The sequence below is a fragment of the Neoarius graeffei genome, chromosome 9 (assembly GCF_027579695.1).
Source record: "Neoarius graeffei isolate fNeoGra1 chromosome 9, fNeoGra1.pri, whole genome shotgun sequence".
Classification (NCBI taxonomy): Eukaryota; Metazoa; Chordata; class Actinopteri; order Siluriformes; family Ariidae; genus Neoarius; species Neoarius graeffei.
Genome location: NC_083577.1, coordinates 58,207,391 through 58,234,882, shown reverse-complemented (window position 1 = coordinate 58,234,882; position 27,492 = coordinate 58,207,391). Strand labels below are relative to the sequence as shown.

The following is a 27,492-nucleotide window of genomic DNA, read 5'->3' as shown; positions in this document are numbered from 1 at the left end:
GATAGATTAGGGATAAAATTAGCTCATGTTTTAAATCGTTCAAATTCTGTAAAGTTGCTTTGTGACAATGTTTATTGTTAAAAGCGCTATACAAATAAACTTGACTTGACTTGACATTGGGCATACCTAACAACCCGTGTTTTCTCTCTCTTCTCCCCCCCTCCAATCTGTCCCTCTGAGTTACATGTCAATCCTGGGATTGAGATGCTGACCTCTTCTGCTCCTCGGACCTGCCTGATCCATCCTGATGCCCTGTGTCTGGTTGGAGTCTCACCACATCGCTCCTGTGGAGGACGGCCCCATATGGACAGTTGAAAGTCACACTTGGAAGACACTCTGGACACTTACAGTAATGCTTTTGTGGCTGAGGACTACAGTTGGCTTGCTAACTTTGGGACTGCAGTTGTCATGAACAGTTTTGCACTCAAGTTTCTATCAATGAAGAGTTATAACATCAACGAAACTGACTTCATGTTAAAACTGTTAATGTTATAGTCATGTTGTCTGTTGTTGTCCAGGTGAGGATTGGTTCCCTTTTGGGTCTGGTTCCTCTCAAGTTTTCTTCCTCATGTCATCTGGGGGAGTTTTTCCTTGCTACCGTCGCCACGGGCTTGCTCATTGGGGATACCGGTAGACTAGGGATAAAATTGGCTCATGTCTTGGGTCATTCAGATTCTATAAAGCTGCTTTGGTACAATGTCTATTGTTAAAAGCGCTATACAAACAAACTTGACTTGACTTGACACTGGTGTACTGTGAGAAAGGGTTAATCTTTTAAACAAAATGCATGGAAAAAACATCAAGAACTCAATTTTGACAAAACTGGCATGCGCTGCCTTTTCCCATAGAAGGGCAGTGGTGTAAACTAACTGCAAAAGCATAAAGAAGATTATCTCTTAGGCCAAATACTTTTACTTTATGGTATTAAAGGGATTAATACATTAGGGATCCTTTCTCTAGGCTGTAGATAATACTTTTCTGGTTATGTCTGATTCCCTTGTCATGATAGCAGATGTGCTGGAAAGCCATGCACTCTGCACTAAAGACAGTGTGTGGGCAGTGTTAAACCACAGGCTCGTTGGCGCTGCCTGCAGACCTGCTGACTGCACCATTGTAATTCTGTATTGATCTAGGCGAGGCTGTGGGTCACAACCAGTGGCGCCAAACCCAGACGAGTGTAATATTTGTGTCAAGGTGGAAGAAAGCAAAGCTATATTATAGTGACACACAACCAAGCATCATCTGCCTTTTGTAATGTAACTTGATGCATGGGCTTTGTGGTGTTAGGGCCAGGCGGTACTGAGTAGGTGATGATGAAGCATTTCAGGGTCAGAATCAGGCTGTACCTGCTGACTGGTCCTGCCAAAATATAGCCTGAGGCCAGAATGTGTTTTTACATGGTTTTTAATCACATGATATCACAGATCATAGAGGAGACATACCTGCTCTGGATTGTATTTGGAGAGTACACCATTTCCATGAAACTCCTGCAACACATCTTTCAGTTTCTTAGAGGAATCTATGCATGATAAAAAGAAATATGTGTTTAAATATCATGAAAGAAAAGTGACACCAATCTTAAAGTCCATCCATCCATTATCTATAGCCACTTATCCTACAGGGTTGCAGGCAAGCTGGAGCCGATCCCAGCTGACTATGGGCGAGAGGTGGGGTACACCCTGGACAAGTCACCAGGTCATCGCAGGGCTGACACAGAGACAAACAACCATTCACACTCACATTCACACCTACAATCAATTTAGAGCCACCAATTAGCCTAACCTACATGTCTTTCGACTGTGGGGGAAACCGGAGCACCCGGAGGAAACACGCAGACACGGGGAAAACATGCAAACTCCACACAGAAAGGCCCTCGTTGGCCGCTGGGCTCGAACCCAGAACTTTCTTGCTGTGAGGCTACAGTGCTGATCACTACACCACTATGCCACCCAAACTTAGTCATTTTAGTCAATTACAGTAAATCCTGAGACATGCAATACTGTATGTAAAACTAGTTCTAAATGGTTATAAATAAAGTTATACCTTATTTATGCATTTGTAAAATTCATCTAATCTCATTATCTCTAGCCGCTTTATCCTGTTCTACAGGGTCGCAGGCAAGCTGGAGCCTATCCCAGCTGACTACGGGTGAAAGGCAGGGTACACCCTGAACAAGTCGCCAGGTCATCACAGGGCTGACACATAGACACAAACAACCATTCACACTCACACCTACGGTCAATTTAGAGTCACCAGTTAACCTAACCTGCATGTCTTTGGACTGTGGGGGAAACCGGAGCACCCGGAGGAAACCCACATGGACACGGAGAGAACATACAAACTCCACACAGAAAGGCCCTCGCCGGCCATGGGGCTCGAACCCGGACCTTCTTGCTGTGAGGCGACAGCGCTAACCACTACACCACCGTGCCACCCACAAGGAATATAATGCCAACAAATAATGAATACATACATGCATTCTTCTGAAATACTATGTACGATGTATAAAATAGTGGTGCTGTAGATGTGTTTAGTGTTATGTACTACAATGATAAAAGTTTTATAAATACATGATCATGAAACATGTTTATGATAAAAGGCTATATTGTCATTCTGTATCATCATGCAGCTCTACTTAAAATCCATGTTAAAAATGTTATATCCAAGAGATTTAAAATTCACGTGTTACAGAATTTTAAATCTCTTGGATATAATTTTATCCTGGATAGAATTTTTTTCTGTTACAGAAGATACAGAGTGCAGACTGAACAGAGCTGTTAAGCCAGAGAATATTTCAGGACAAAATTAATTATTAGCTAATAAGTTGCTGTCCCCAGTTTTACTCTGTATTCTCTTACCCACCAGTCTATGTTTGAGTCATTTCTATTAGTAGTCTTTGCTACAGCTTAAGTTGTTTTTGTAGGCATATGCTAATGTCTGAACATGTTCAGTTTGGGTGATTCCACTGTCTCCCACTAACAACACGCCTGATTCCATGTGATTTAACTGTTTACGTCAGTGCACTGTGAGCATTACAAATGCTGAACAAATCAGTAGGCTAGGTACTGGGTCAAGGAGATTTTGTGTCTAGGTTCTTAATTTTTATTCAGAGTCGCCCAGCAGACAAGTAGGTTCAAGAACCAGAAAAAGCAACAAAAAGCCCTATTACTTTTTTCTTTTGTAAACCTCAAGTTTTCATTTAAAAAAAATCCAGTGCAAATCCTGTTGTATACACTCATCGACTTTATTAGGAATACCTGTAAACTACGTGTTGCATAGGCTCACTGAAACTGGACAACAGAAGATTGGAAAAGATGAGGCAATGTTTTTTTCCAAACATCAACTGACCAGTTTCGGAGACTTCGGTGCACATGGCAGTCTCAGATTCCTGTTCTTGGCTAACAGGAGTGGAACCTGATGTGATCTTCTGATGTTATTGTAGCCCAATGCCCTTACAGTTTGATGTATTGTACATTCTGAGATGGTTTTCTTGTCAAGAGTGGTTATTTGAGTTACTGTAGCCTTCCTGTCAGCACAAACCAGTCTGGCCATTCTTCTCTAATCTCTCTCATCAACAAGGCATTTCCGCCCACAGAACTTTTTTGTTTTTCAGACTGTTCTGTGTAAACTCTAGAGATTGCTGTGTGTAAAAATCCCCCAACTTAAATGTGTTTTACATGCACTGTAAGGTTGGCCAACAACTTGATGACTTGTGTAACATGATGTGGCACATTAGAAATTTTCTTAGAAGAGAATAAGGAGCATACATTTAAGATATAAATGAATCTTGCATCTTGTAGTCTGTAATGCTACTCACTCTTGCTAACTAGTTTCTGAGCAACCAAATCATGGGCCTGGGCTACACCAGCACACTGGAGCTTTTACTTGCTCAGTGAGCTAGCTAATTAATTTATGATTTGTCCACCCTGTGTCTACCCCAGACAAAAAAACAAACAAACTACCCCTTACAATAATGTACTAAATTATATAATGTGTAATATTATAAATTTTATATTACAATACAATATTATTTATTATTATACATATGGACCACTTTTTCCATGGAATAAAAATGTATTCTATTCCCTTCTAATGGGTTTATTGATGGCATGCAATACTGTTATCATATCACTTATCCTCCATGTATTACGCCACTCTCCCCAATGGAGAATGAGCATGCAATATTGTTATAATATTGCACATTGTCAAGACAACACGTCACACATCAGAGCTCATGCGAAGATCCAATGACAAAACTTTTCTGCTGGGCATGCACAGAATCATTTCTTTGTCGGCTGGGAAAGAGAGAAGACGAGGCTAATCCAGTGCTAGGTTTAAGCACTAAATAAATAAACTGAAAACTGAAACTAAAGATGCGCTGAACACCCAAAAGGCTACCAAAACTTCATTATATGTTCTTCACGCATATTTACAAGAGAAAAACATACCAACGGACATTGAAAAACTGGAAAAGAGACACATCAGAGATGTAAAACTTCCACTCTAGTGAGTGATTGTGACAGTTTGTACACAAACATGGCCGTTATGTTTGCTTCATTAAAAGCAGAAGATTCAGAGAGAATTTTGAAAGAGAAAGACGGGCTGAGCACCCGAAAGGCTACCAAAACTTCACTGGATATTCTTCATGCATATTTACAAGAGAAAAACATACCAACAGATACCAAAAAAGTGGAAAAGAGAGCAATAGCGGAAATATTCTCAAAGTTCTACTTAGAGTTGAGGAAAAGTGAAGGAGACTTTACAAGAGGACTTCACTCGTGGACTTCACTCAGCAAAGCCCTTTTGTTTTGAACAACTGCAATGTAGCAATTAACTCCTACCAAAACTAACTTTGAACTTGAACTGTCAACCTGGATATAGCTTGTATATAAGCTGGGATGTTGTTGAGGCTTTTTGGACTTGTACCATTTGTATTGATAGAACTTTGTACATGTACCCTGGATTAACAGAACATTGAATTACATTCGATCAGAATCAGCATTCAATATTGGTAAATTTGTTAGGACTGGGACTGTTTTGGCCTCTAGAGGCCGCTGTTATTTCCTTATCTTGTCTTGTTTGTTTTGGCCTCTAGAGGACGCCACTGTTCCTGTGTTTTGTGTTTGTGTTGATTGCCTGTTTGTCCTCATCAGTGTCACCTGTCTCCCATTTAGTTTTGTGTATATATACTCCCTCAGTTTGGTCCCTAGTCACGGAGTCTTTGTGCTACCTATGGTTTGTTTCCTCTTTCCCGTGTACCTTGCTTATGCTCTTGTATTTTTTGGTATTTTGTTTTCTTTGGATTTGTTCTACCCTTTTGGATCTTCTGAGCATTTTGCATTTTGCCTTTTCTTTTCTTTGGACTTTGTACTACCTTTTTGGATCTTCTGAGCGTTTTGCATTTGGCCTCTTCTTTTCTCATTTTTTTGGACTTTGAACCTTTGGATTATACTTTTTGTTTTTTACCCTGGATTGTATATAGTGTATTGTGGCAGCGGGGGCGTGGTCAAGCGCCGGTCTGTGACAGGAGGGTGGAGTCAGGGAAGGTGAGTGGCAGAATCACTACACCTGAGCGCAATTAACCTGTGTTTGTGTGTCTTCCCAGTGACCGCGCCCTATATAAGGAGGGAGAGCGGACAGCAGAGGTGCTCATCCCGGAACAAGACACCTGGCGTGTGTGTGTCTGTTCGAGACTTTGTTAAACTGAAAAGTGTAACAATAAACAATAATTTGAACCTGATCTCTGTCCTGCCGTCCTCTGTGCTCCACCCACCTACTCCGAACTGCCACATGTATATATTATAAATAAACTGGTTTTTTTTGATACTCTACTTTCACCTCATGCCTCTGCACTTGAGTCATTCCCCTGGTGGCCTAGTGGGGGTTTGCTGGATCACTACACCAGCGATCTGGGTTTGATTCCCAGCAAAACCCTAACAGAAAGACTCCGTCATGACCGACTCAGCAGAGGCTGCTTCAACTGTCTACCCAGCCAACCTTCAGGGAATTATGGCAGCTTTGACACGCTTCGGAGCGACCATAGAAACTCATGGACGAACACTTGCAAGCCATCGTGATGCCCTTGCTCGCCACGAGGTACTGCTTCAGCAAATTGGGAAAACCCTGGCACAGCTGACTCCTCTGCCCGCATCTCCTGATCCGGCTCCTGTGCCTTCTGCCACGCTGCCTCCTTCACCTCGCGAACCCAGCCTTCCTGCACCACAGAGGTATGATGGCAAGCACAGTGAGTGCTGGGAGTTCCTTACCCAGTGCCAACTCACCTTTGAGCTCCAGCCTACCACCTACACTACGGATCGCCGCACGATCGCCTTTGTGATAACCTTGTTAGCTGGTAAGGCACGAGCTTGGGCCACGGCCATCTGGCAGAGACAGGGACCCAAGTGCTCTGATTTCAAGCTGTTTACAGAAGAGATGCTTCGTGTCTTCGATCAGGTGGACATCAGTACAGACGCAGCCAGAAAGCTCATGTCCATCCGGCAAGGAGGAAGTGTCGCAGACTACGCCATCGCGTTCCGGATGCTCGCAGCAGTCAGCGGATGGAACGAGGCTGCCCTGGTTTCAGCCTTTCACCATGGTTTGTCTGACCCCATCAAAGACGCCCTGGCCTCTATCGGATGCCCAAGTGACCTCGAAACCCTGATCTCACATGCTATTCGTCTTGACAACAGGATTAGAGATTGGCCGAGTCCTGAGCTTCCCCGGCCTCACTGCCTCGACCTGGAGCCCGTCTACCTCCTCCAGTGACTGTCCAGAGCCCATGCAAGTTGGCCGTACTCGTCTCTCCGCAGCTGAAAGGGAGCGCAGAAGGAGGGACAAGTGCTGCATCTACTGTGGCAAGCCTGGCCATTTCCGAGCATCATGTCCCAAGCTCTCGGGAAAAGGACCGCCCCGTCCAGCCGAGGGAGGGTTGTGACGGGGCCTACCCTCTCTCCCGAACTCCCTGGCCAAGGAGTCTACATCCCGGTCTCCATCTCCTGGGGTGAGTCCGTCCACTCTTGTCAGGCCTTGTTAGACTCCGGGGCGGTGGGAAACTTTATGGATATCCACTTCGCCCAAAGTATCAATGTCCCTACTGCTCCTCTTGAAATCCCGCTGTCTGTGTCTGCCCTCGATGGCCAAGCTTTAGGTGACAGAAGAGTCACCCAAGTTACTTCTCCAGTCTTTCTCAAGCTCACAAAGAAGAAATATCCCTGCATCTGATTCATTCACCAGAGTTCCCGGTGATTCTAGGCCTTCCTTGGCTTACCCGCCACAACCCTCGTATAGACTGGGTAACAAGCCAGGTTGTGGAATGGGGTCCTGCATGCCATACCTCTTGTCTGCTCTCTAGCTCTCCTGTGTCTCCTGTCGAGCCTCCTGATCTCACCGAGTTATCTCAAGTTCCCACAGAATACTGGGATTTGAAAGAAGTATTTAGCAAAAGCAGGGCCGCCGTTCTTCCTCTGCACCGTGCCTACAACTGTGCCATCGACTTGCTCCCTGGGACTACCCCTCCTCGGGGCAGACTGTTCTCCCTCTCTCAGCCAAAACACAAGGCCATGGAGGAATACCTCAATGACGCCCTGGTCTCTGGGTTCATTCGACCCTCCACCTCACCTGCTGGTGCCGGCTTCTTCTTTGTCGGCAAGAAGGATGGGGGGCTCCGACCATGTATTGACTACAGGGGCCTTAACAAGATCACTGTGTGCAACCGCTATCCCCTTCCGCTTATGTCCACAGCATTCGACCTGCTCCAAGGCACCACCGTCTTCACCAAGTTGGACTTACGGAACGCATACCACCTCATCCGTATCCGACAGGGAGACGAGTGGAAGACTGCCTTTAACACCCCGTCAGGGCACTACGAGTACCAGGTGATGCCCTTCGGACTCACCAACGCACCAGCTGTTTTTCAGGCCCTCATCAACGACGTCTTGAGGGACATGATCAATCAGCACGTTTTCGTCTACCTCGATGACATCTTAATATTTTCAAAGACCTTGCAGGAGCACCGCCACCATGTCCGTCAGGTTCTCCAGAGGCTGCTACGGAACAATCTGTTTGCGAAGGCCCAGAAATGCGAGTTTCATGTCCCCGAGGTCTCCTTCCTGGGATTTATTGTACAGACAGGACAACTCCAAATGGACCCACCCAAGACCCTGGCTGTCCGGGACTGGCCCACTCCCAAGTCCGTCAAGGAGGTGCAGCGGTTCTTAGGATTCGCTAACTTTTACCATAAGTTCGTCAGGAACTTCAGTTCCGTAGCAGCACCCATGTCAGATCTCACCAAAAGGACTGGTGGATCTTATGTCTGGTCTCCTCAGGTGGAAAAGGCATTTAAAGACCTCAAGCACCGCTTCTGCACGGCACCCATTCTGGTCCTCCCGGACACTTCTCAACCATTCATCGTTGAGGTGGACGCCTCGGACAGTGGTGTCGGAGCGGTTCTCTCTCAACACTCGGAGGGGAAGTTGCACCCCTGCGCATACTTCTCCCACCGCCTTAGCCCTGCGGAGTCCCGGTATGATGTGGGGGACCGAGAACTGCTAGCGGTCAAACTGGCCCTTGAGGAGTGGAGGCACTGGCTGGAGGGAGCACAACATCCATTCCTGGTGTGGACGGACCACAAGAACCTGGAGTACCTTCAGCAAGCCAAGAGACTGAACCCACGACAGGCTAGGTGGGTCCTGTTTTTCAGTCGTTTTAACTTCACCCTATCGTACCGCCCCGGCTCTAAGAACACTAAGCCTGACGCACTTTCCAGGCTGTTCTCTGCCACCAACAGGGAGAATGAAGTTGGGCTTATCATCCCTGTGTCCCGGATTGTGGCCCCTGTCCGCTGGGGTGTCAAGGAGATCGTCCAACGGGCTCAACGCCAGGACCCCGGTCCTGGGACGGGGCCACCAGGCCTCTTGTACGTCCCTCGTCAAGCCCGGGCCAAGGTTCTCCAGTGGGGTCACTCATCCCCTCTCACCGCCCACCCGGGAGCTCGGAGGACCCTGGACTTCTTGAAAAGACGCTTCTGGTGGCCGAGCATGGAGAAGGAAGTGAGGTCATTCGTCCTGTCCTGTGATGTTTGCACCAGAACCAAGAACCCACGACAGCATCCCCAGGGTCTCCTGCATCCTCTGCCCATTCTCCGGCATCCCTGGTCCCATGTAGCAGTCGACTTCATCACGGGTCTTCCTGACTCACAAGGTAACACTGTCATATTGGTCATTGTCGACAGATTCTCGAAGGCCTGCCACTTCATACCACTGTGCAAACTCCCTTCTGCTCTGGAAACAGCCAAACTTTATTTTTAATCATGTCTTCCAAGTTTTTGGTCTCCCACAGGACATTGTCTCAGACCGGGGGCCCCAGTTCTCCTCCCGAGTGTGGCACGGCTTCTGCAAGCTCATCGGGGCCACTGCCAGCCTCTCCTCTGGGTTCCACCCCCAGTCCAATGGCCAGACGGAGAGGCTCAACCAGGACCTGGAAACCACCCTGCGAGGCCTGGTGATGGATAACCCGACATCATGGAGCACCTGGCTGCCATGGGCAGAGTACGCCCACAACACCCTGCAGTCATCGGCCACCAAGCTGTTGCCGTTCCAGTGCCAATTCGGGTTCCAGCCACCTCTGTTTCTGGACCAGGAGGAGGACGCTGGGGTGCCCTCGGTCAACCAATATGTGAGGCGGTGTCGCAAGACCTGGAGCAAGGTCAGGAGGACCCTCATCCAGACTTCCAGGTCAAACCAGCCTCAGGCCAACCGCCATAGAAGGCCTGCCCACGTTTTCTGCCCTGGGCAGCGGGTTTGGCTGTCCGCCAAGGACCTTCCGCTGTGGGTGGAGAATCGCAAGCTTGCTCCTCGCTACGTTGGTCCCTTCAAAGTTGTGCGCAGGGTGAACCCTGTCTCCTACCAGCTCCAGTTACCACGGACGCTAAGGATCAACCCCACATTCCATGTTTCCCTGTTGCGGCCCGTACTGTCGTCCACATATGCCCCTGCCCCTAGGAATCCCCCGCCCCCCCCTGCATCCTCCAGGGTCAGACTGTGTTCATTGTGCGCCGCCTGCTTGACCCCTGCCGGGTCCACGGTGGGCTCCAATATTTAGTGGACTGGGAGGGCTATGGCCCTGAGGAGCGCTGCTAGGTCCTCGCTCGGGATGTATTAGATAAGGAACTTTGTCGGGACTTCCATTCGGCCCATCCAGATCGCCCTGGGAACGTCAGGAGACGCTCCTTAAGGGGGGGGTCCTGTTAGGACTGGGACTGTTTTGGCCTCTAGAGGCCGCTGTTATTTCCTTATCTTGTCTTGTTTGTTTTGGCCTCTAGAGGCCGCCACTGTTCCTGTGTTTTGTGTTTGTGTTGATTGCCTGTTTGTCTTCATCAGTGTCACCTGTTTCCCATTTAGTTTTGTGTATATATACTCCCTCAGTTTGGTCCCTAGTCACAGAGTCTTTGTGCTACCTATGGTTTGTTTCCTCTTTCCTGTGTACCTTGCTTATGCTCTTGTATTTTTTGGCATTTTGTTTTCTTTGGATTTGTTCTACCCTTTTGGATCTTCTGAGCGTTTTGCATTTTGCCTTTTCTTTTCTTTTCTTTGGACTTTGTACTACTTTTTTGGATCTTCTGAGCGTTTTGCATTTGGCCTCTTCTTTTCTCATTTTTTGGACTTTGAACCTCTGGATTATACTTTTTGTTTTTTGCCCTGGATTGTATATAGTGTATATATTGTAAATAAACTTTTTTTTTTTTTTATACTCTACTTTCGCCTTACGCCTCGGCATTTGAGTCATTCCCCCTGGTGGCCTAGTGGGGGTTTGCTGGATCACTACACCAGTGATCGGGGTTCAATTCCCAGCAAAACCCTAACAAAATTACCCCCCTGTTCTTAACTTTTTGTAAAATCTATAATTGTTCCATCGAATGTGTGCAACTCCTCTCTGGGGGGAGGAGGGGTAACAGGAGGACAGAGGACGGGAAGGAGCAGTAGCCTAGCCTAACAATAAGCAATACCGGACAATGTGCAATATAAAGTGCAATATCTTTCCTGCTCCCCCCCCCCCATACACACACACTTACCCTAACCCCACTTCTCCTCCCTTTCCCCCCCTCTCCCATATCTTATTCTTTTATATTTCTATATGTAAATACTTAATTTATTTTAATTTATCTAGAAGTTTTTCTCTATTTCTTTTCTCTGTTTATCTGTAATGATGCTGCTAGAATCTTAATTTCCCTGAGGGAACCCTCCCAAAGGGATCAATAAAGTTTTATCTAATCTAATAATAATAATAATAATAATAATAATAATAATATTGGCTGGCTTTTTTGTGGTATATCAGATATATCCATTCAGCTAGCATGATATTGAACTCATCTTTGACTCATTCAATATCTTGCTAGCTGAATGGAAGATATCTGATATACCACTCAACGCCAGCCAATATTATTTAAATATTCAATTTAATATTATAAAATGTTATTAAATTTAAGCAAAATATTAAATATGATTTTAACTACGAATTAAACCTGATTTTTTTCCTCCATAAATAAAATATACAACTACTATAAAATAAATGACAGCAGTCAAAAGGAACATAACATTTTATAATTAATATTTGGATTTAAATGTTATAATGTGCCTATGAAAGTTTACTTCTGAACTAGTGAGTGGAAGGTATTGTTCCTCCAAACTGAAAGAGCCAGTTTAGTCAGCGTGAAGCACTATTCACAAAATCTAAACCAAAGATGAGCAAAAACTAAACCTAACCTTTTCATGGCCGAAGTAAAAATGAGTCATTTTCCACAGGTTCACCCGGCAACAAAGTAAACTCATAGTTAATGGGATAGGAAAGAATGACCTCACACTGGTATTGACTGAGTCTGAGATTTATAAACTGTTCGTTTAGTTTTGATCACAGTTTCATGTAAATGATCCTCTTTATTGCAAAATACCAGAGGTTAGATAAAGAGGGGGTACACATATGATGACTGAAGTCTATACAGTACTGACAGTCACATCTGTTAAATGCCATTAGTACTGATTAATTAGACATATAAACTGAGTGAGCTTTGATTTGCCATGAGGCAGAGACCCAGAGACGGATTATTCTACTTACTTTACTACTCCACACACTGACACTAAGACAACATTAAAAACGCATTTCTTTAGGTTGTGCAAAAAAGTCATTGTCCTTGAAGTCAAGGTGGCAAATATGCTTCACTTATTACTAATCAACCACCCGACCCCCACCCTGGGAAACACACACACGTGCGCGCATGCACACACACACACACACACACCTTTCAAAGACATATTTTTCAAAAACATGCAATGGAAGTCAGAAAGCCAATAATCTGACAACTACAACTACACTATTATATTTATTTATTGTATTTATTTGCTTTGTGACTTGCTGTGCCAATAATGCTGTAGCCAGCAGCAAGCATGGTAACAGCAGGGTGTTTATCTACCTGAGAGCATAATGCAAATGTCCATCTGACTTGGCTAAAGGTACATTAACCTGTCCACTAACACTTATACCACGGACATAAATAAAAAAAAATTATACATATTTTGTACAAATGCAAAACTGTTAATGAACAAGACAATTTTCTTCCTTAAATTAATGCTCATAATTGTATCATGGGTAAAGTGTAGCTTGTAACAGAAGAAAAATAGCCTCATTGAGGCTGTAGCTCATACCGGCCACTGTTGTTGTGTGTGAGTTTGAAATCCAATCAATCTTGTAGGAGGAGTAGCGATTTTTGTGAAATTGCATATGATCCCTGTGTAGCCGCATCCATGGCAGGTGGCACCACCTGGTGAACAATTCTTGTTGGAACATATCTTTAGAGTCTTCTGGGTGCGTTTCAGTGAAAACATCCTAGCAGTTTACGAATAGTAGTGTTTGGTGTGACGAGTCACCCAAAATTTTTAGACACCCATAAAATGTTAAATAAGACAGGTGGGGCCACTGAATTGACAACTTTTATACATACCAACCTGGGGAACATTGTATGTGAGTTTGATCAAAATCCAATCAATCCTGTAGGAGGAGTAGTGATTTTCATAAAATTGCATGTAACCCCCTGTAGCCTCATCCATGGCAGATGAGAACATCCCAGCAGTTTACAAAGAGTAGCATTTAGTGTGACGAGTCACTCAAAAATTTCAGACGCCCATAAAATCGTAAATATGACAGGTGGCACCACCATCTTGACAACTTTTATGCACATCCACCTGGGGAACATTGTATGTGAGTTTGATCAAAATCCAATCAATCCTGTAGGAGTATTGATTTTTGTAAATTGTGGACGAACGACGATGGGCAATGACTACAGCTGGATGAGCTAAAAACAGTACATCTCTAACCCTGTCTTGTTGATTGCTACTGATTCAAAAAGCAATCTAGGTGCCAACACTTTCCCACAAAGCACATACTGTAGTGGTGAGCAATCGAATCCACAAATAGGCTGGAACAGCTACAGGTTGTCCTTCAACCAAGCAAGAACCAGCTGATTCCATCAGTTCATCTTGGGCTTCAATCACATGGTTCCATGACATTCTACATAATAGAATAATGATTGTTTTATCCTTACTAACTTCTACAAATAAACAAATATCCACAGGTAACAAAAAAAAGAAGACCCACAACAGATTTCAATATGTAGACATTTTTTCCCAACAAGTAAACCAACATTTAGAAACCAAGTGGGAAAAAATAAGTACACCCTTCCTCCTTCCACAATCATTAAGTGAGTAATTAGCAGCCAGATGTTACTAATGAAATGCACAAGAGTAGTTAATCATCAAGAAATGTGACTTCCTTGATAAAAGGAAAATTTTTGGCAATGGGGTATTTTGGAGCACACCGGTGTGTGTCTGCATCAGGTCAAGAAGAAATCAACCAAGTCTTCAGCGAAGCAATTGTTGCTGCTCAACAGGGTTATAAGGCCATCTCCAGACAATTTGAAATTCAACATTCTATGATGAGAAGAACTGTTTACAAATGGTCCAAACAAATTCATTCCAAGATCAGGTCAATGATCCCAAGTCCATCCATCCATCCATCCATTATCTGTAATCACTTATCCTGTGCAGGGTCGCAGGTAAGCTGGTGCTTATCCCAACCAACTATGGGCAAGAGGCGGGGTACAACCTGGACAAGTTGCCAGATCATTGCAGGGCTAACACATTGAGACAGACAACCATTCACACTCATATTCATACCTACGATCAATTTAGAGTCATCGATTAGCCTAACTTGCATGTCTTTGGACTGTGGGGGAAACCAGAGCACCTGGAGGAAACCCACGCAGACATGGGGAGAACATGCAAACTCCACACAGAAAGGCCTTTGTCGGCCACTGGGCTCCAAGCCAGAACCTTCTTGCTGTGAGGCGACAGTGCTAACCACTACTCCACCATATCACCCCAATGATCCCAAGTGCATCAGCAAATCCACATCTGAATGGCTAAAGAAGAAAAAACTCAAGGTGTTGGAAAGTGCAGTCAAAGTCCAGACCTTAACCTCAATGAGATGCTATAGTGGGGACTTAAGAGAGCTGTGCATAGATGAATGCCATCAAACAATAAACTGAAGCAATGTTCTAAAGAAGAGTGGGCCAAAATTTCTCCAAAACAATGTGAGAGGCTGAGAAACCCTTACAGAAAACTTTTACTTCCAAATTATTGTTGCTAAAGGTGGTTTTACATATTACTGGGTGTATTAGGTAGTACTTATTTTTTACCACCTGGTTTCTGAATGTTGGTTTACTTTTACTAGGTATATAGAAGTTGATAAGGGCCACACATTTGTCATTTAGGCCCTGACAAATAACAGCACAGAATTGAAAGAGGGTGTACTTTCTTTTTCCTGTGACTGTACATTGTATGTAGTATATAATTAGAAACTACAGTACTCCATATAGTATCTTTTTCCATGCACAATTTATAGTAGTTGTCCTCTGCGTCATTGATGGTGGGTTTCTGACCACAGGCTGCTATTGGATGGATATTTTTAGCTGTGGACAATACTCAACCCAAAAGTGTGACACACACACACACTTGCTGTCAATATAGCCTACATTCCCAACAATTTCCCAAAAGCATAGTATCATAGACATTTATGCATAATATCTCCAAATTACATGTTTAAGACATTACATTTAGGTTCTTACTATAAATTACTAAAAACATTCAGCTATCTAAAAATAAGATACTGAATATAAGAAATTCAAAGCAAAATATAGAGGAATAAAAAACAAACTCACAGTAGGGGTGGATTGTTACATGTTGGATGAATGCTTCCTGTTTTATTTGGCAATTCTGTCTTATATTCCATATCCAAATAATTTTTTTTGTTTGGTTTCATGCATTTTTTTAACCAAAGTGTCAACTCTAATTGCATTTTGTGATGGTGCTCATTGTCTGTGTGCTTGTGGTGGCACTCAGTGGTGTGTTTACTGGCCTCCCAGAGTACTAGCCCATGTTAGATTTCTGCTTGGCCCTAAACCTAACTGACAGAAACCCATCATTATTAGTCTCTTCGATGGTACTGATACTCTGGATGATATGTATACAGACGGAAGATCAGTGAGAGTGTCTTTGGTAATTTAGTATATGGACTCAAAGAAGTGTCTTTTCTGAGGACACCTTCACGTTCATATTTTTTAATTATGTTTTATTGTAGAAAGCAGTTATTGTTGTGATTCTAATGTTGAGTTACTTATAGGTTATGTACCAATGGCCATCACAAAGACCAAGAATGAGCTAAGAAATATTCACTCCTAGATTATTTCTATGCAGTTAGGAGACCTGGTTGAGTGGACAAGTGAAAATTAAAATCCAAACCGAGGCAGATATAGCTTGACATTACAAAGACTCTACCCTTGTACTAAGTACAATTCCATGTGATTCTGCATATGGATCTTTTTCTTTAATGTGTGACGTATGTGAAAATTGAATTCAGAGGGTCCTATGAATGGTAATGAGATACGAAGTTTTCTTTTGCTCATTTAAACAATGCAATTTAAATAAGCGAAGCCAGCTGGAGTAACATGATGAAGCAAAGCCAGCATAGGGATCTTGATGCTCTGAGCCTAGGATTCGAACCATCAAGAATACACTTTTACTCTGTGGATGACCTTTACTTGGTACTCACACTCGCTGTATTGCTGAAGTTGGGAGAACTCGGCTGGGCTCAGACACACCCAGCTACTGTCACCCATCTCGTCAGCCGCAGTGTGTGTGGCGAGGAGAGGTGTTTGGAGATGCCTCTGATTAGCCCTGGTTGAAATAGGAAACAGAATTGTGCGTGACTGGCATCATCCCAATTCCCTCAGTGACCAGATGGCAATAAGGTGGTGCTGGAGTGGGGACGTGCAGGAACAGAGAGATGCGAGGGCACGAGTGAAGAGTCAAGGTGAAACGGACAAGGTGCGACAGGAAGGGGTTGCGATTTGCACTGCAGGGAAGTTCACACAGAAGAGAACTGACTGTCCATGAACCACAGCAACCTACAAAGAGAAATAGAGAATTAATTACTAATATACCTTCTTTGATCATAGGGACTTAGAGCAAATACTTGTACAGTAATCAAAAACATCATTAATAGCTCCATAATAGTGTGAATATCTCATCTCATTATCTCTAGCCGCTTTATCCTGTTCTACAGGGTCGCAGGCAAGCTGGAGCCTATCCCAGCTGACTACGGGCGAAAGGCGGGGTACACCCTGGACAAGTCGCCAGGTCATCACAGGGCTGACACATAGACACAGACAACCATTCACACCTACGGTCAATTTAGAGTCACCAGTTAACCTAACCTGCATGTCTTTGGACTGTGGGGGAAACCGGAGCACCCGGAGGAAACCCACGCGGACACGGGGAGAACATGCAAACTCCACACAGAAAGGCCCTCGCCGGCCACAGGGCTCAAACCCGGACCTTCTTGCTGTGAGGCGACAGCGCTAACCACTACACCACCGTGCCGTCCTAGTGTGAATATCTACTCCATATTTAGATATAGGGTTAAGTACTATAAATATAAGTAAGCAAAGTTTTTGTAAGTTATACAAATATCAGAGGCACAATAGTGAAATGTTTTAAGACATTAAGCGTCCTGTATTTGTGTTTATTATGTGTCAGTCAACATAACTTTGGGTCAGGTTGGAAAAATAAGCTCCCCAGAGAGAAAATTTACATCTACCAATAGCAGTGCCTCTTTCCATTCCACACTCCAAAATAACAACGGTACAGTGCCTTGGGCCAAATCTGTGTGTGACTTGTTTGACAAACATGACGAAACACTGGGACAGCTTGACTGACCCAGTCACTGAGCATCAGACCTTAATGTGGGTTTATCTGACACATCAAAGTTAAATTCAAGAAATTCAACTATTTTTAAATGCACTGTCATACTGCCAAAGTATCTGAGAATTCCATCATATTTTTTGAACAAGTCACACACACATTTGGCACTATGCACATTACAGTCATCATCCTGTAATGCAGGACCGTCAGTGTTATGATCTGCTAGGACATGAAGTACAAAAAGCAACCTGAATGTCTGGTCAACAACTGACATTCTGCTTTTAAGCTAAGCTGTCCATGTGTGCAACCTATCGACACTGGTGGATACAACTCATTTTTTGGCCAGGGAGCTTATGTCAAACCTGATATGACACCGATCCAGAATTTCAAACCACTCTTGGCCCAATAATGATCTTTATCATTGGAGTATCATTAAAATTGAAATGACCATTTAAATTCAATGCAGGAAGAAGCACTATACATATAAACATTTCTTCATTTTACATTGCAGAAAAGGTGACTATATCATTCATCCCAAATCCACTACTTTATTTGCTCCAGTTGATCATTAAAAAACAACATAGCATTGGTCTTCCCCACCATTTCATGTTCAAAGGGCCAGTCAGTCGCTGGATCACATGTGCATGGCCTGCCTCTGCACCCAGTGCGCAAAACCAATCAATGCATCTCCCTCTCTGAGAACAGAGTGAGGTTTAGTGCAGTGAAAAATCAACAGCAGTTTACCAGCACTGCCATGGGGAATGGGAAGAACAAAAGATCAAAGCCCATAAAACCTCTGTTAAGAGACTGATCAAGAGGAACTACAATGATGAAGTTGGTAGAAGCAGAGAGAAAAGAAATGAAAAATCTGTAGATGATCTTCTATTAGTTAAGGCATGCCGTAGATGACTACTCCTTCTGTTTTATTTTATGTGTAACCAAAGGGCATCAGGGATTAACAGCACAAAATGTATGCAAGATGTGTCTTGAATTATACATCTCTTTACTGTCTCATTACCACTTACTACCTAGAATCAGTCTCAGTACTACCTTACAATCTCTAACAAAACAATGCATTGCAGTCACAGCATCAAAATAACTTTTTCATTTCATTGAAATTAACATATTTATTATTGGCTCAGCGTTTGGCTGAAGCCTATAGAGGCACCTGTCTGTATTAACTGAGTTCGAGAGTGTTTAAGAATGTGATTGGTGTGCCAGCCTCAGGTAGCGATTCCACAGTCGCGGTGTGGCACCGCTGTGTATCGACTATGTAAGTGCCACATTACATAACCACAGCTTGCAACGTAATTGTCCGTGGTTGAGCAGTCTAGCGTGCTGTCTAGGAACACAACAGATTTTGCAATGTTGGTTTGAATCCTGGTGTCGACATAAAAGGCTGAGCTCAGACCTGCACAGGTCTTTAGTGTTGATTTGATAAACCTTTGCCTCCAGCAGTAAGGATAGAATTGAATTAGGTGCAAACAAATATCCAGCGGCAAAAGAGCAAGAGGACAGCAGGAGTTAAACTGGGATTTAGGAGGTAGTAATGTGGGAACATTATCACTTCATTTATAGATTGATGTTTGGAGCTGGCAAAATTAATCTCAATAAAATGTGATTAAAGCAAGTCTTCAACAAATCTGTTTATGTCTGAAATGTGTAATTTAACTAACTACAATTGGGTGCCCAGACTTAAATTTTTTGCATTTTTTGTCAGGTTTGGCAAAAATACATCGTAAGCTATCAAAATGAACACACTTTGCTTATAAAACTTACATACACAGGCATTGTCTTTGAAGGAATTTTGCAAATTTGAAGTCAAGTTCAGCTCCACTTACCATTCATACAAACCAATTTGACACCTAGTTTTAAACCCTGACCATAATCAAGACTCCGTGTTGCACAATCAGCACTCAGTCTATGGAATTATTTTATAAACATTACATAATTATTTAAATATTTTAATAAATTTTCTTCCTTATGATTTTCTGGACATTTTAAAATGTTTATATTTCTATGTATACATACATAATAAACATGCATGTGATACATCATCACTGCATGAACTGTAAAAAACAAAAAAATGTATTAAATTGAACTTACATTTTACAATTTAGGGTAAGCAACTCAACTATATCTCTATTAAAAAGCATCTTTAAAGCCAAAAGGTGTGGGACCTGTATGTGTGAGTGAACGAGTGTATATACAGTATGGTGCAGGCAGGTCTAAAGACTTAAGGGCCCACACACACACCATGACATTTATATCAGTTTGATAAATATCAGTTTATCAGATAAATATCAGTTTATATCAGTTTATTTTAAGCACAGAATAAATGGAAATGCAAAATAGCCATAGCAATATTTTTGTTCCACTATACACAGATCAGCCGTAACATTACCACCACTGACAGGTGAAGTGAATTACATTGATTATGCTGTTACAGTGGCACCTGTCAAGGTGTGGGATATATTAGGCAGCAAGAGAACAGCCAGTTCTTGAAGTTGATGTGTTGAAAGCAGGAAAAATGGGCAAGCGTAAGGATCTGAGCGACTTTGACAAGGACCAAATTGTGATGGCTAGATGACTGGGTCTGAGCCACGGGCGATTGCTCTAAGACAACGAGGGAGGCTCAGCCTCCTCTAAAAATGACGAACATCGTGTAGGATGAATTGCGCTAGGCTTATGTTATAGCCGACCTTATAACATTGCTATTTCAGATCCAGAATCATAGAAATATATGTGCTCAACCCAACTACAGTGTGAAATCATTCCGTTATAACTTTCCCCAGTTCGCCTAATGTGCGCATGAGTTTTTCCCCCTCGTGACAGCGCGATGCAGCCCAGCCTCAGTGGACTTCAATGGCATTTGGGAGCTCTGCGCTTTTCAATCTCAAAATGCAAGACGATTATTGGACAAATACTGCGAAAATGCCCGCCCACGGACTCCGAGCCTCACAGTGGGAGGGACATGGCAAAGCTTTCCGCGAGGAGACTGGTGATTGGTGAAAGCGGCCGGATATTTTCTTTGATTGACAGCTCGTTTCAAATATAGACAGGCAGCGGTGAATTTCAGTTCAGTCCCATGCGGATTCGCAAGTGGTGTGGTGTATTGTAAGAGATCAGCTTACATTTCGATTTCATTCATTACATACGGTTTCTACCAGCTTTTTTAGTTTGTATATATTTTCATTGTAAATAAAGTGTAAATATAGTGTTGTTAAGTTTGCTATCTTAGTTCCAGAAATTTCGTTTATTTGAGTGACTGAACTTGAACTTGAGGGGGCTAGTCAGCTAGCAAGAAAGCTGCGCACGGATGCCGAGCATTGCTGATTTAATTTTGGCGAAGCCATTTGCCAGTCTTCCTTTCGAGGAAAAAATTAAAATTAAAGAGCAGGGTAGACCAACGCCTCAAATTGACTTGGTGAAAAAGGTAGGGAATAATACTCGTTCCTTTCAGCTCTCCTGGTACGAGAAAGTGAATTGGCTAACAGCAAGTGACCCACATCAACAACAGTAAATAGGCTACTTTAGTAATATGTCATGGATGGACCAAAAATATAGAATCTATTTAAAATGTTTATGCTGAGTATATTATATTGGAATATATATTTTTCTAGATATTAATTAAACACAGCTACAATTTGGAAAACATTTTTAAACAAAAACACAGCCGAGAACATTTTACACTACAGACCTGGATTAAAAGTGAAGGGTTATCAAAATTGTCAATAAAACATTTCTCAGTCAAAATAAGTAAAATATAGGGAAAGTGTCATTGAATGAAATGTGTGGCACCCAGCTCTATGTTTGGCTCCCCAAGGTCAGTGCTTGTGCCTATTCTAGAACACTCTGCTGTTACTGCTGAGGTTCCTGACAAAGAGCTGCTTTCAATAATGATCAATTTTTAAACAACATGCCACAATTTTAAAATACAAAATGTTAAAATATACCCCCCCCCCCCCCCCCCCCAACACCACCATCATGTACATTGGACAGTAAGCTAATGGGCCAAAATAACCTGTTATTTCACAGTTTGTGATCCTGCCAACAATCAGCCAAATCAGAGGCAAGAGTATGGGCAAAATTGATGTGTTTTTTCTTTTAAAATCTGGAAATATCGTAACCGACCAGCGTCCCCTGTTTGAAAGACTACCAACCGCCACTGGTCTGAGCATCTGTAAAATGGCACATCTTGTGGGGTGTTCCCGGTATGCAGTGGCTAGTACCTACCAAAAGTGGTCCAAGGAAGGATAACTGGTGAACCAGCTACAGGGTCATGGGTGTCGAAGGCTCACTGATTGATTTGCATGGGGCACGAAGGCTAGCCCATATGGTCCAATCCCACAGAAGAGCTACTGTAGCACAAACTGCTGAAAAAGTTAATACTGACACCTTTCTGTTTTAGCCAGCCTTTGTGCCCATCCCCATTTTTTCTTGCTTGCCCATTTTTCCTGCTGCCAACACATCAACTTAAAGAGCTAACCATTCTCTTGCTGCCTAATATATCCCACCCCTTGATACCTGTACGTGCCACTGTAATGAGATCGCATCTCATTATCTCTAGCCGCTTTATCCTTCTACAGGGTCGGAGGCAAGCTGGAGCCTATCCCAGCTGACTACGGGCGAAAGGCGGGGTACACCCTGGACAAGTCGCCAGGTCATCACAGGGCTGACACATAGACACAGACAACCATTCACACCCACATTCACACCTACGGTCAATTTAGAGTCACCAGTTAACCTAACCTGCATGTCTTTGGACTGTGGGGGAAACCGGAGCACCCGGAGGAAACCCACGCGGACACGGGGAGAACATGCAAACTCCGCACAGAAAGGCCCTCGCCGGCCACAGGGCTCGAACCCAGGACCTTCTTGCTGTGAGGCGACAGCGCTAACCACTACACCACCGTGCCGCCCCTGTAATGAGATAACCAAAGTTACTCACTTCACCTCTCAGTGGTCATAATGTTATGGCTGATCAGTGTATACCTGGAACAAGAATGCATTACGAAAATAATTCTTAGTGTCACACCATCTTAGTACAGCTGATAGTAATGTGTCAACCTAACATGGTCATGACTGACATCTGTTTAGTCTCTTTTAATAACATGACATTTAACATAGACTAAACTAGTGAGAAAATAAATTGTCCGTGTATTACATTCAGCCTAGAAACACCTCTGCTTCTAACATCAGGTTTTTGAGAGCAGTTTGGAGGCGCACAAACTCCATTTAAAATGCCATTTTAAAATAATGAAGAAAAAAACAGCAACCATGAAACTTACTTATTTTTACTGAGACATAACACTGTCATCATGTGTTTATTGACAAAGAACAAAAGGATTTTATGCCCTTATTCTTCTATGGTTAAAATTATTGCCTGGTTCCCTGCTTTTGGCCTGTGTGTATGTATAACGAATTAGATGTGTAAAGAATCAGTTATAGATTCATATAAATATGATAGTTATACAGTAGATATATCCAAAGCAAAGACAAGTGATGACGCAGAAAGTCCTGGTATTTTAGTCAAGAAAAAAATTAATAATAAATTTGTTAATCATGATGAAAGGTTGGGGAATTATATTCTCATCTCATTATCTCTAGCCGCTTTATCCTGTCGTACAGGGTCACAGGCAAGCTGGAGCCTATCCCAGCTGACTACGGGCAAAAGGCGGGGTACACCCTGGACAAGTCGCCAGGTCATCACAGGGCTGACATATAGACACAGACAACTATTCACACTTACGGTCAATTTAGAGTCACCAGTTAACCTAACCTGCATGTCTTTGGGGGAAACCGGAGCACCCGGAGGAAACCCACACGGACAACATGCAAACTCCACACAGAAAGGCCCTCGCCGGCCACGGGGCTCGAACCCGGACCTTCTTGCTGTGAGGCGACAGTGCTTACCACTACACCACCGTGCCACCCGGGGAATTATATTAAAAATCATGAATACATGCCTAATCAGAATGAATTAATTCAAAAATATCAATTCACAAAAACTGTCATTAATAAAATATTGATTTACATTATGCTGCAGTTTTCAATATACTGAAGGCCGTGAGAACGTATTCACAATAAGTGATGCTGGTGTACTTTAAACACATTAAACAGGAAATCGTTCCAGGACTTGCAGGTGTTGCCAGATATTCTGCTTAAGCTCAGTAAGCTCCCTTTAGCTGATGTCTAGCTGTGAGACTATCCGTAACCATCCATAGTTTTTCACTGCAACGCATCACTTTGTTTTATCGTTGTCATCAGAAAGTCAGCTAACCATCAGAGCAACTTAATGTAGGGCACGTTAAGCTTCCAAAGATGGACACTGATTGAAACACTGATTTAGATTGAGTTTGATTAGTGGTGCTTATTTGACTTTAATTAAATGATTTGATTTAAAGGACTCTGATAAGGCTATGTAATGGTCTGGAAATGGCAAGGGCTATATAATTAACAACAATAACTCCTAGTGAATGGCAACCGTGTGTATGTATAAAGCATATGTTTAAAATTCACATTACATATTTAATCTTAGAATATATTTTTGTCTATAAATCAGGGCTGTTACATTTGTTGCTATCACACAACAACAGCTATACATTCCTCTCTCCTGGAATATCCAAGCTCAAGAATTTCTAGGAGAAATGGAAAAATAGATTATACTATTTTACTATTCCTGTGGGATAACCATGGCTCACTGAGCACGTCATTTTTGAGTGCCTAAAATCAGGCCTCTTTATAGTCTTGCCAAATGTGACATCAGTCTCGTTGTAAATCCTAATTTGGAGATATAAGCTTCAGATATCTCATTTCATCTCATTATCTCTAGCCGCTTTATCCTGTCCTACAGGGTCGCAGGCGAGCTGGAGCCTATCCCAGCTGACTACGGGCGAAAGGCGGGGTACACCCTGGACAAGTCGCCAGGTCATCACAGGGCTGAAACATAGACACAGACAACCATTCACACTCACATTCACACCTACGGTCAATTTAGAGTCACCAGTTAACCTAACCTGCATGTCTTTGGACTGTGGGGGAAACCGGAGCACCCGGAGGAAACCCACGCAGACACGGGGAGAACATGCAAACTCCACACAGAAAGGCCCTCGCCGGCCACGGGGCTCGAACCCGGACCTTCTTGCTGTGAGGCGACAGCGCTAACCACTACACCATCGTGCTGCCAGCTTCAGATATAGACAGTATATATAGTATCATCATAGACAGTATATATAATATTAGAGTGATACTTTATGATTTGATGGTGACTGCTTTGTTGGTACCTCAGTAGTCATCAACACAAACTGTAGCTTTAAAGAGCATGGCTTTAAATAAACCTTTGTACATCTGCTACTGGAAAGCACAATGTATAGCAGCAGTTTGTAAATGCAATAATAATAATAATAATAGGCGGCACGGTGGTGTAGTGGTTAGCACTGTCGCCTCACAGCAAGAAGGTCCTAGGTTTGAGCCCAGCGGCCTGCGGGGGCCTTTCTGTGTGGAGTTTGTATGTTCTTCCCATGTCTGCATAGGTTTCCTCCGGGTGCTCCAGTTTCCCCCACAGTCCAAAGACATGCAGGTTAGGTTAACTGGTGACTCTAAATTGACCGTAGGTGTGAATGTGAGTGTGAATGGTTGTTTGTCTCTGTGTCAGCCCTGTGATGACCTGGCGACTTGTCCAGGGTGTACCCTGCCTCTCGCCCATAGTCAGCTGGGATAGGCTCCAGTTTGCCTGCAACCCTGTAGAACAGGATAAGTGGCTACAGATAATGGATGGATGGATAATAATAATAATAATAATAATCACACCATCAGTATACCACATCAAGTGTATAAAGGGTAATTTTGCACAAGGCCATCTGTCTACGGCAGAAAAAAATAACAAAACTCATCTGGAAAAATCCCAAGGGAGTCTGGAGCCAGATTCATGACGTCACCTGTGGAAGCGCCAGCAGGCTGCGAGAGCTTGCACGGTTTCAGTGCACAGCCTGTGTAGGCCAAGTTTAGCAGCTAGCGATTTTGCATTGAAATATGGAATTGTCACCCGAGCGCAATGTTACTTCACCTTTGGATGAAGAATATAATGAGATGTCAGAATTGGGGCTTCATCTGTTTGGATTTGATGATGATTCAAGTAGTGAAGACGACAAAGACAACACCGGGGATGTAAATAATACGGTCGCTTTCTCATAAACAAACCAGAGCTGACGTAGGATTCAGAGGGAGGCGTCCCGCATGTGACGTCACGAAAATCAATGTTTGCCGGGAAATCCAAATGGCAAGTTTTTTCAGAGGCGGACCAATTCGCCTCAAATGGCTTGATTTCAACTGAATCTTTCTGGTATTGCGCAAGGTAAAAAAAATTGCACAAAATGCAAAATGTGACAGATATTTGACCAAAGTTTAATATAAAATAGGAGAATTACATTGATCTTGCTCCTGAATTTACCCGTGATATGCACTTTAAAGTGTAGCTTCACCACCAGCTTTGAACCTAACTTGGATGTCTGAAGGAGGAGTTATGAGGCAGTGAGTCATGTATTTGGAAATGAGCATGGTTTTACAGACTCCCACTGAAAGGTGTGGACAGGATAAAGTGGCTAGAGATAATGAGATGAGAGTGATGCACCAAACAGCTGGCCCTACATCAGCACTGGCCTTGCAAGGTTCAGAATGATTTTAACCAGTAGATGGCGTTTTGAGAAATTTTCAGCCCATAAAATGTTGATTTTTATAAAAACAGCAATTTTGTCAATATTAACACCAGTATTGATGTGTTTCATCATAGTACAATCATTTCATTTAGTTTACAGCTCCAAAGCACATTTAAGTGTGCAATAACTCTTTAAATATGAGCACTGCTACACTGAGTTCTCTCAGAACAGGACATAATTTTTTGGAGCTTGGCGTTTCTTTAAAAACTGTTACTAGCATTATTACTGTATATTTCACTGACTGTCAAAATTTTTGGTGCACAATACCGTACAAAAGATATTTAGAGAAAACAATATTTAAATCAATCGCACTGATTTGAGTGGAATTGGATCAAAGGATATAAGAAAGATGTCCAACAATGTTCACAAATCTTTAGGAACTCCTTCAAAGTATTACTGAGAAATGGCTGGAAAAACTGATGAGCAATTATTTACGTAGAAAGGGTTTGTCACAGTTACAGATGCTAAGGAAGGGCTTGGTTTTGTGAATGTATAGATTTCACTGATTTAGTGTGTAATATTTTCCTCAAAACTCTAATTGGCTTTTATGATGTTCTATATTGACAAGAAAATGCTCATTTATTAAAAATGTCCCAAAATCTTTGAGTCAATCTAGAAGTGAAACTTCCAAAGAAAAAAAATTCTTTGTAGACAATCAAAGGTTGAAAATTGATAAGTAAGATGAGAATTTCAAAATCACACAAGAGTTTTGGTCTCTTACCTGGGATTTTTTTTTCCATCGACAACAATCTCTTTCTTTACTATTCCTAGTCATAAATGAAGTATTATCTTTGCTGTGTTTATAACTGTTTCCATTTCTGACTTTTTTAATCAGCAATGAATGAACCTATTTTAGTTCAACTGTAACTTTGAGCTGTGAAGTTTCTTAAATGATGCAAACATAATACTCTGTTTATAGTTTTTTTTCCATCGCCCTGAGCCAGAAATATGATGGAATATAAACAGATGAGTATAATTTCCTTCTGCTCACTGCTGCTGACTTAATAACTCATTTTAATTGTTTAATATTTTTATAGCCATATGTCATTGGAGAATTATAGAAGGCTATAGAAGGTACACTGTTTTCTGCTATGACCATAACAAATAAATCAATAGCTGTGCAAATATCAAATTCAGGGAAGAGTTCTTATCTCAGTGTCATGTATTCGCTCACAGTTATTCAGCACTGCTTGGATGAAGATAGCAATCGTGGAGACAATTGAAGAGGCTGAGAGGCAAGTTGGTAATGTCACCCTAGCAAATAACTGACCACCAGTGTACACACACACACACACACACACACACAATGTTACTGTAATAAATGCCCTCAGGTATTGTGGAGCTGTAGTCACTGTAGTCCACACAGATGCACATAAGCCCAAGGTCCTACAGTATCACCCAAGTGCTGTTACAAGTTACATTAAATCTTAGATTGACATCTTTATCATGGTGATATTTAACTGACTAGT

At 42.7% G+C, this 27,492-nt stretch overlaps 1 protein-coding gene across 6 annotated transcripts in view; it reads right to left on the bottom strand.

Moving 5' to 3' along the window:
• LOC132891866 (diacylglycerol kinase beta) overlaps nt 1-27,492 on the bottom strand; it is a 148,587-nt gene that overhangs the window by 99,461 nt on the left and 21,634 nt on the right. For all 6 annotated transcript variants that reach the window (XM_060929934.1, XM_060929938.1, XM_060929939.1 and 3 more), the window contains exons 2-3: nt 16,156-16,510; nt 1,443-1,519 (exon numbers count right to left, since the gene is read on the bottom strand). In XM_060929934.1, the coding sequence (XP_060785917.1) occupies nt 1,443-1,519; nt 16,156-16,222 (144 nt within the window). In that variant the 5' untranslated portion in view covers nt 16,223-16,510. The remainder of the gene's footprint in view (nt 1-1,442; nt 1,520-16,155; nt 16,511-27,492) is intronic.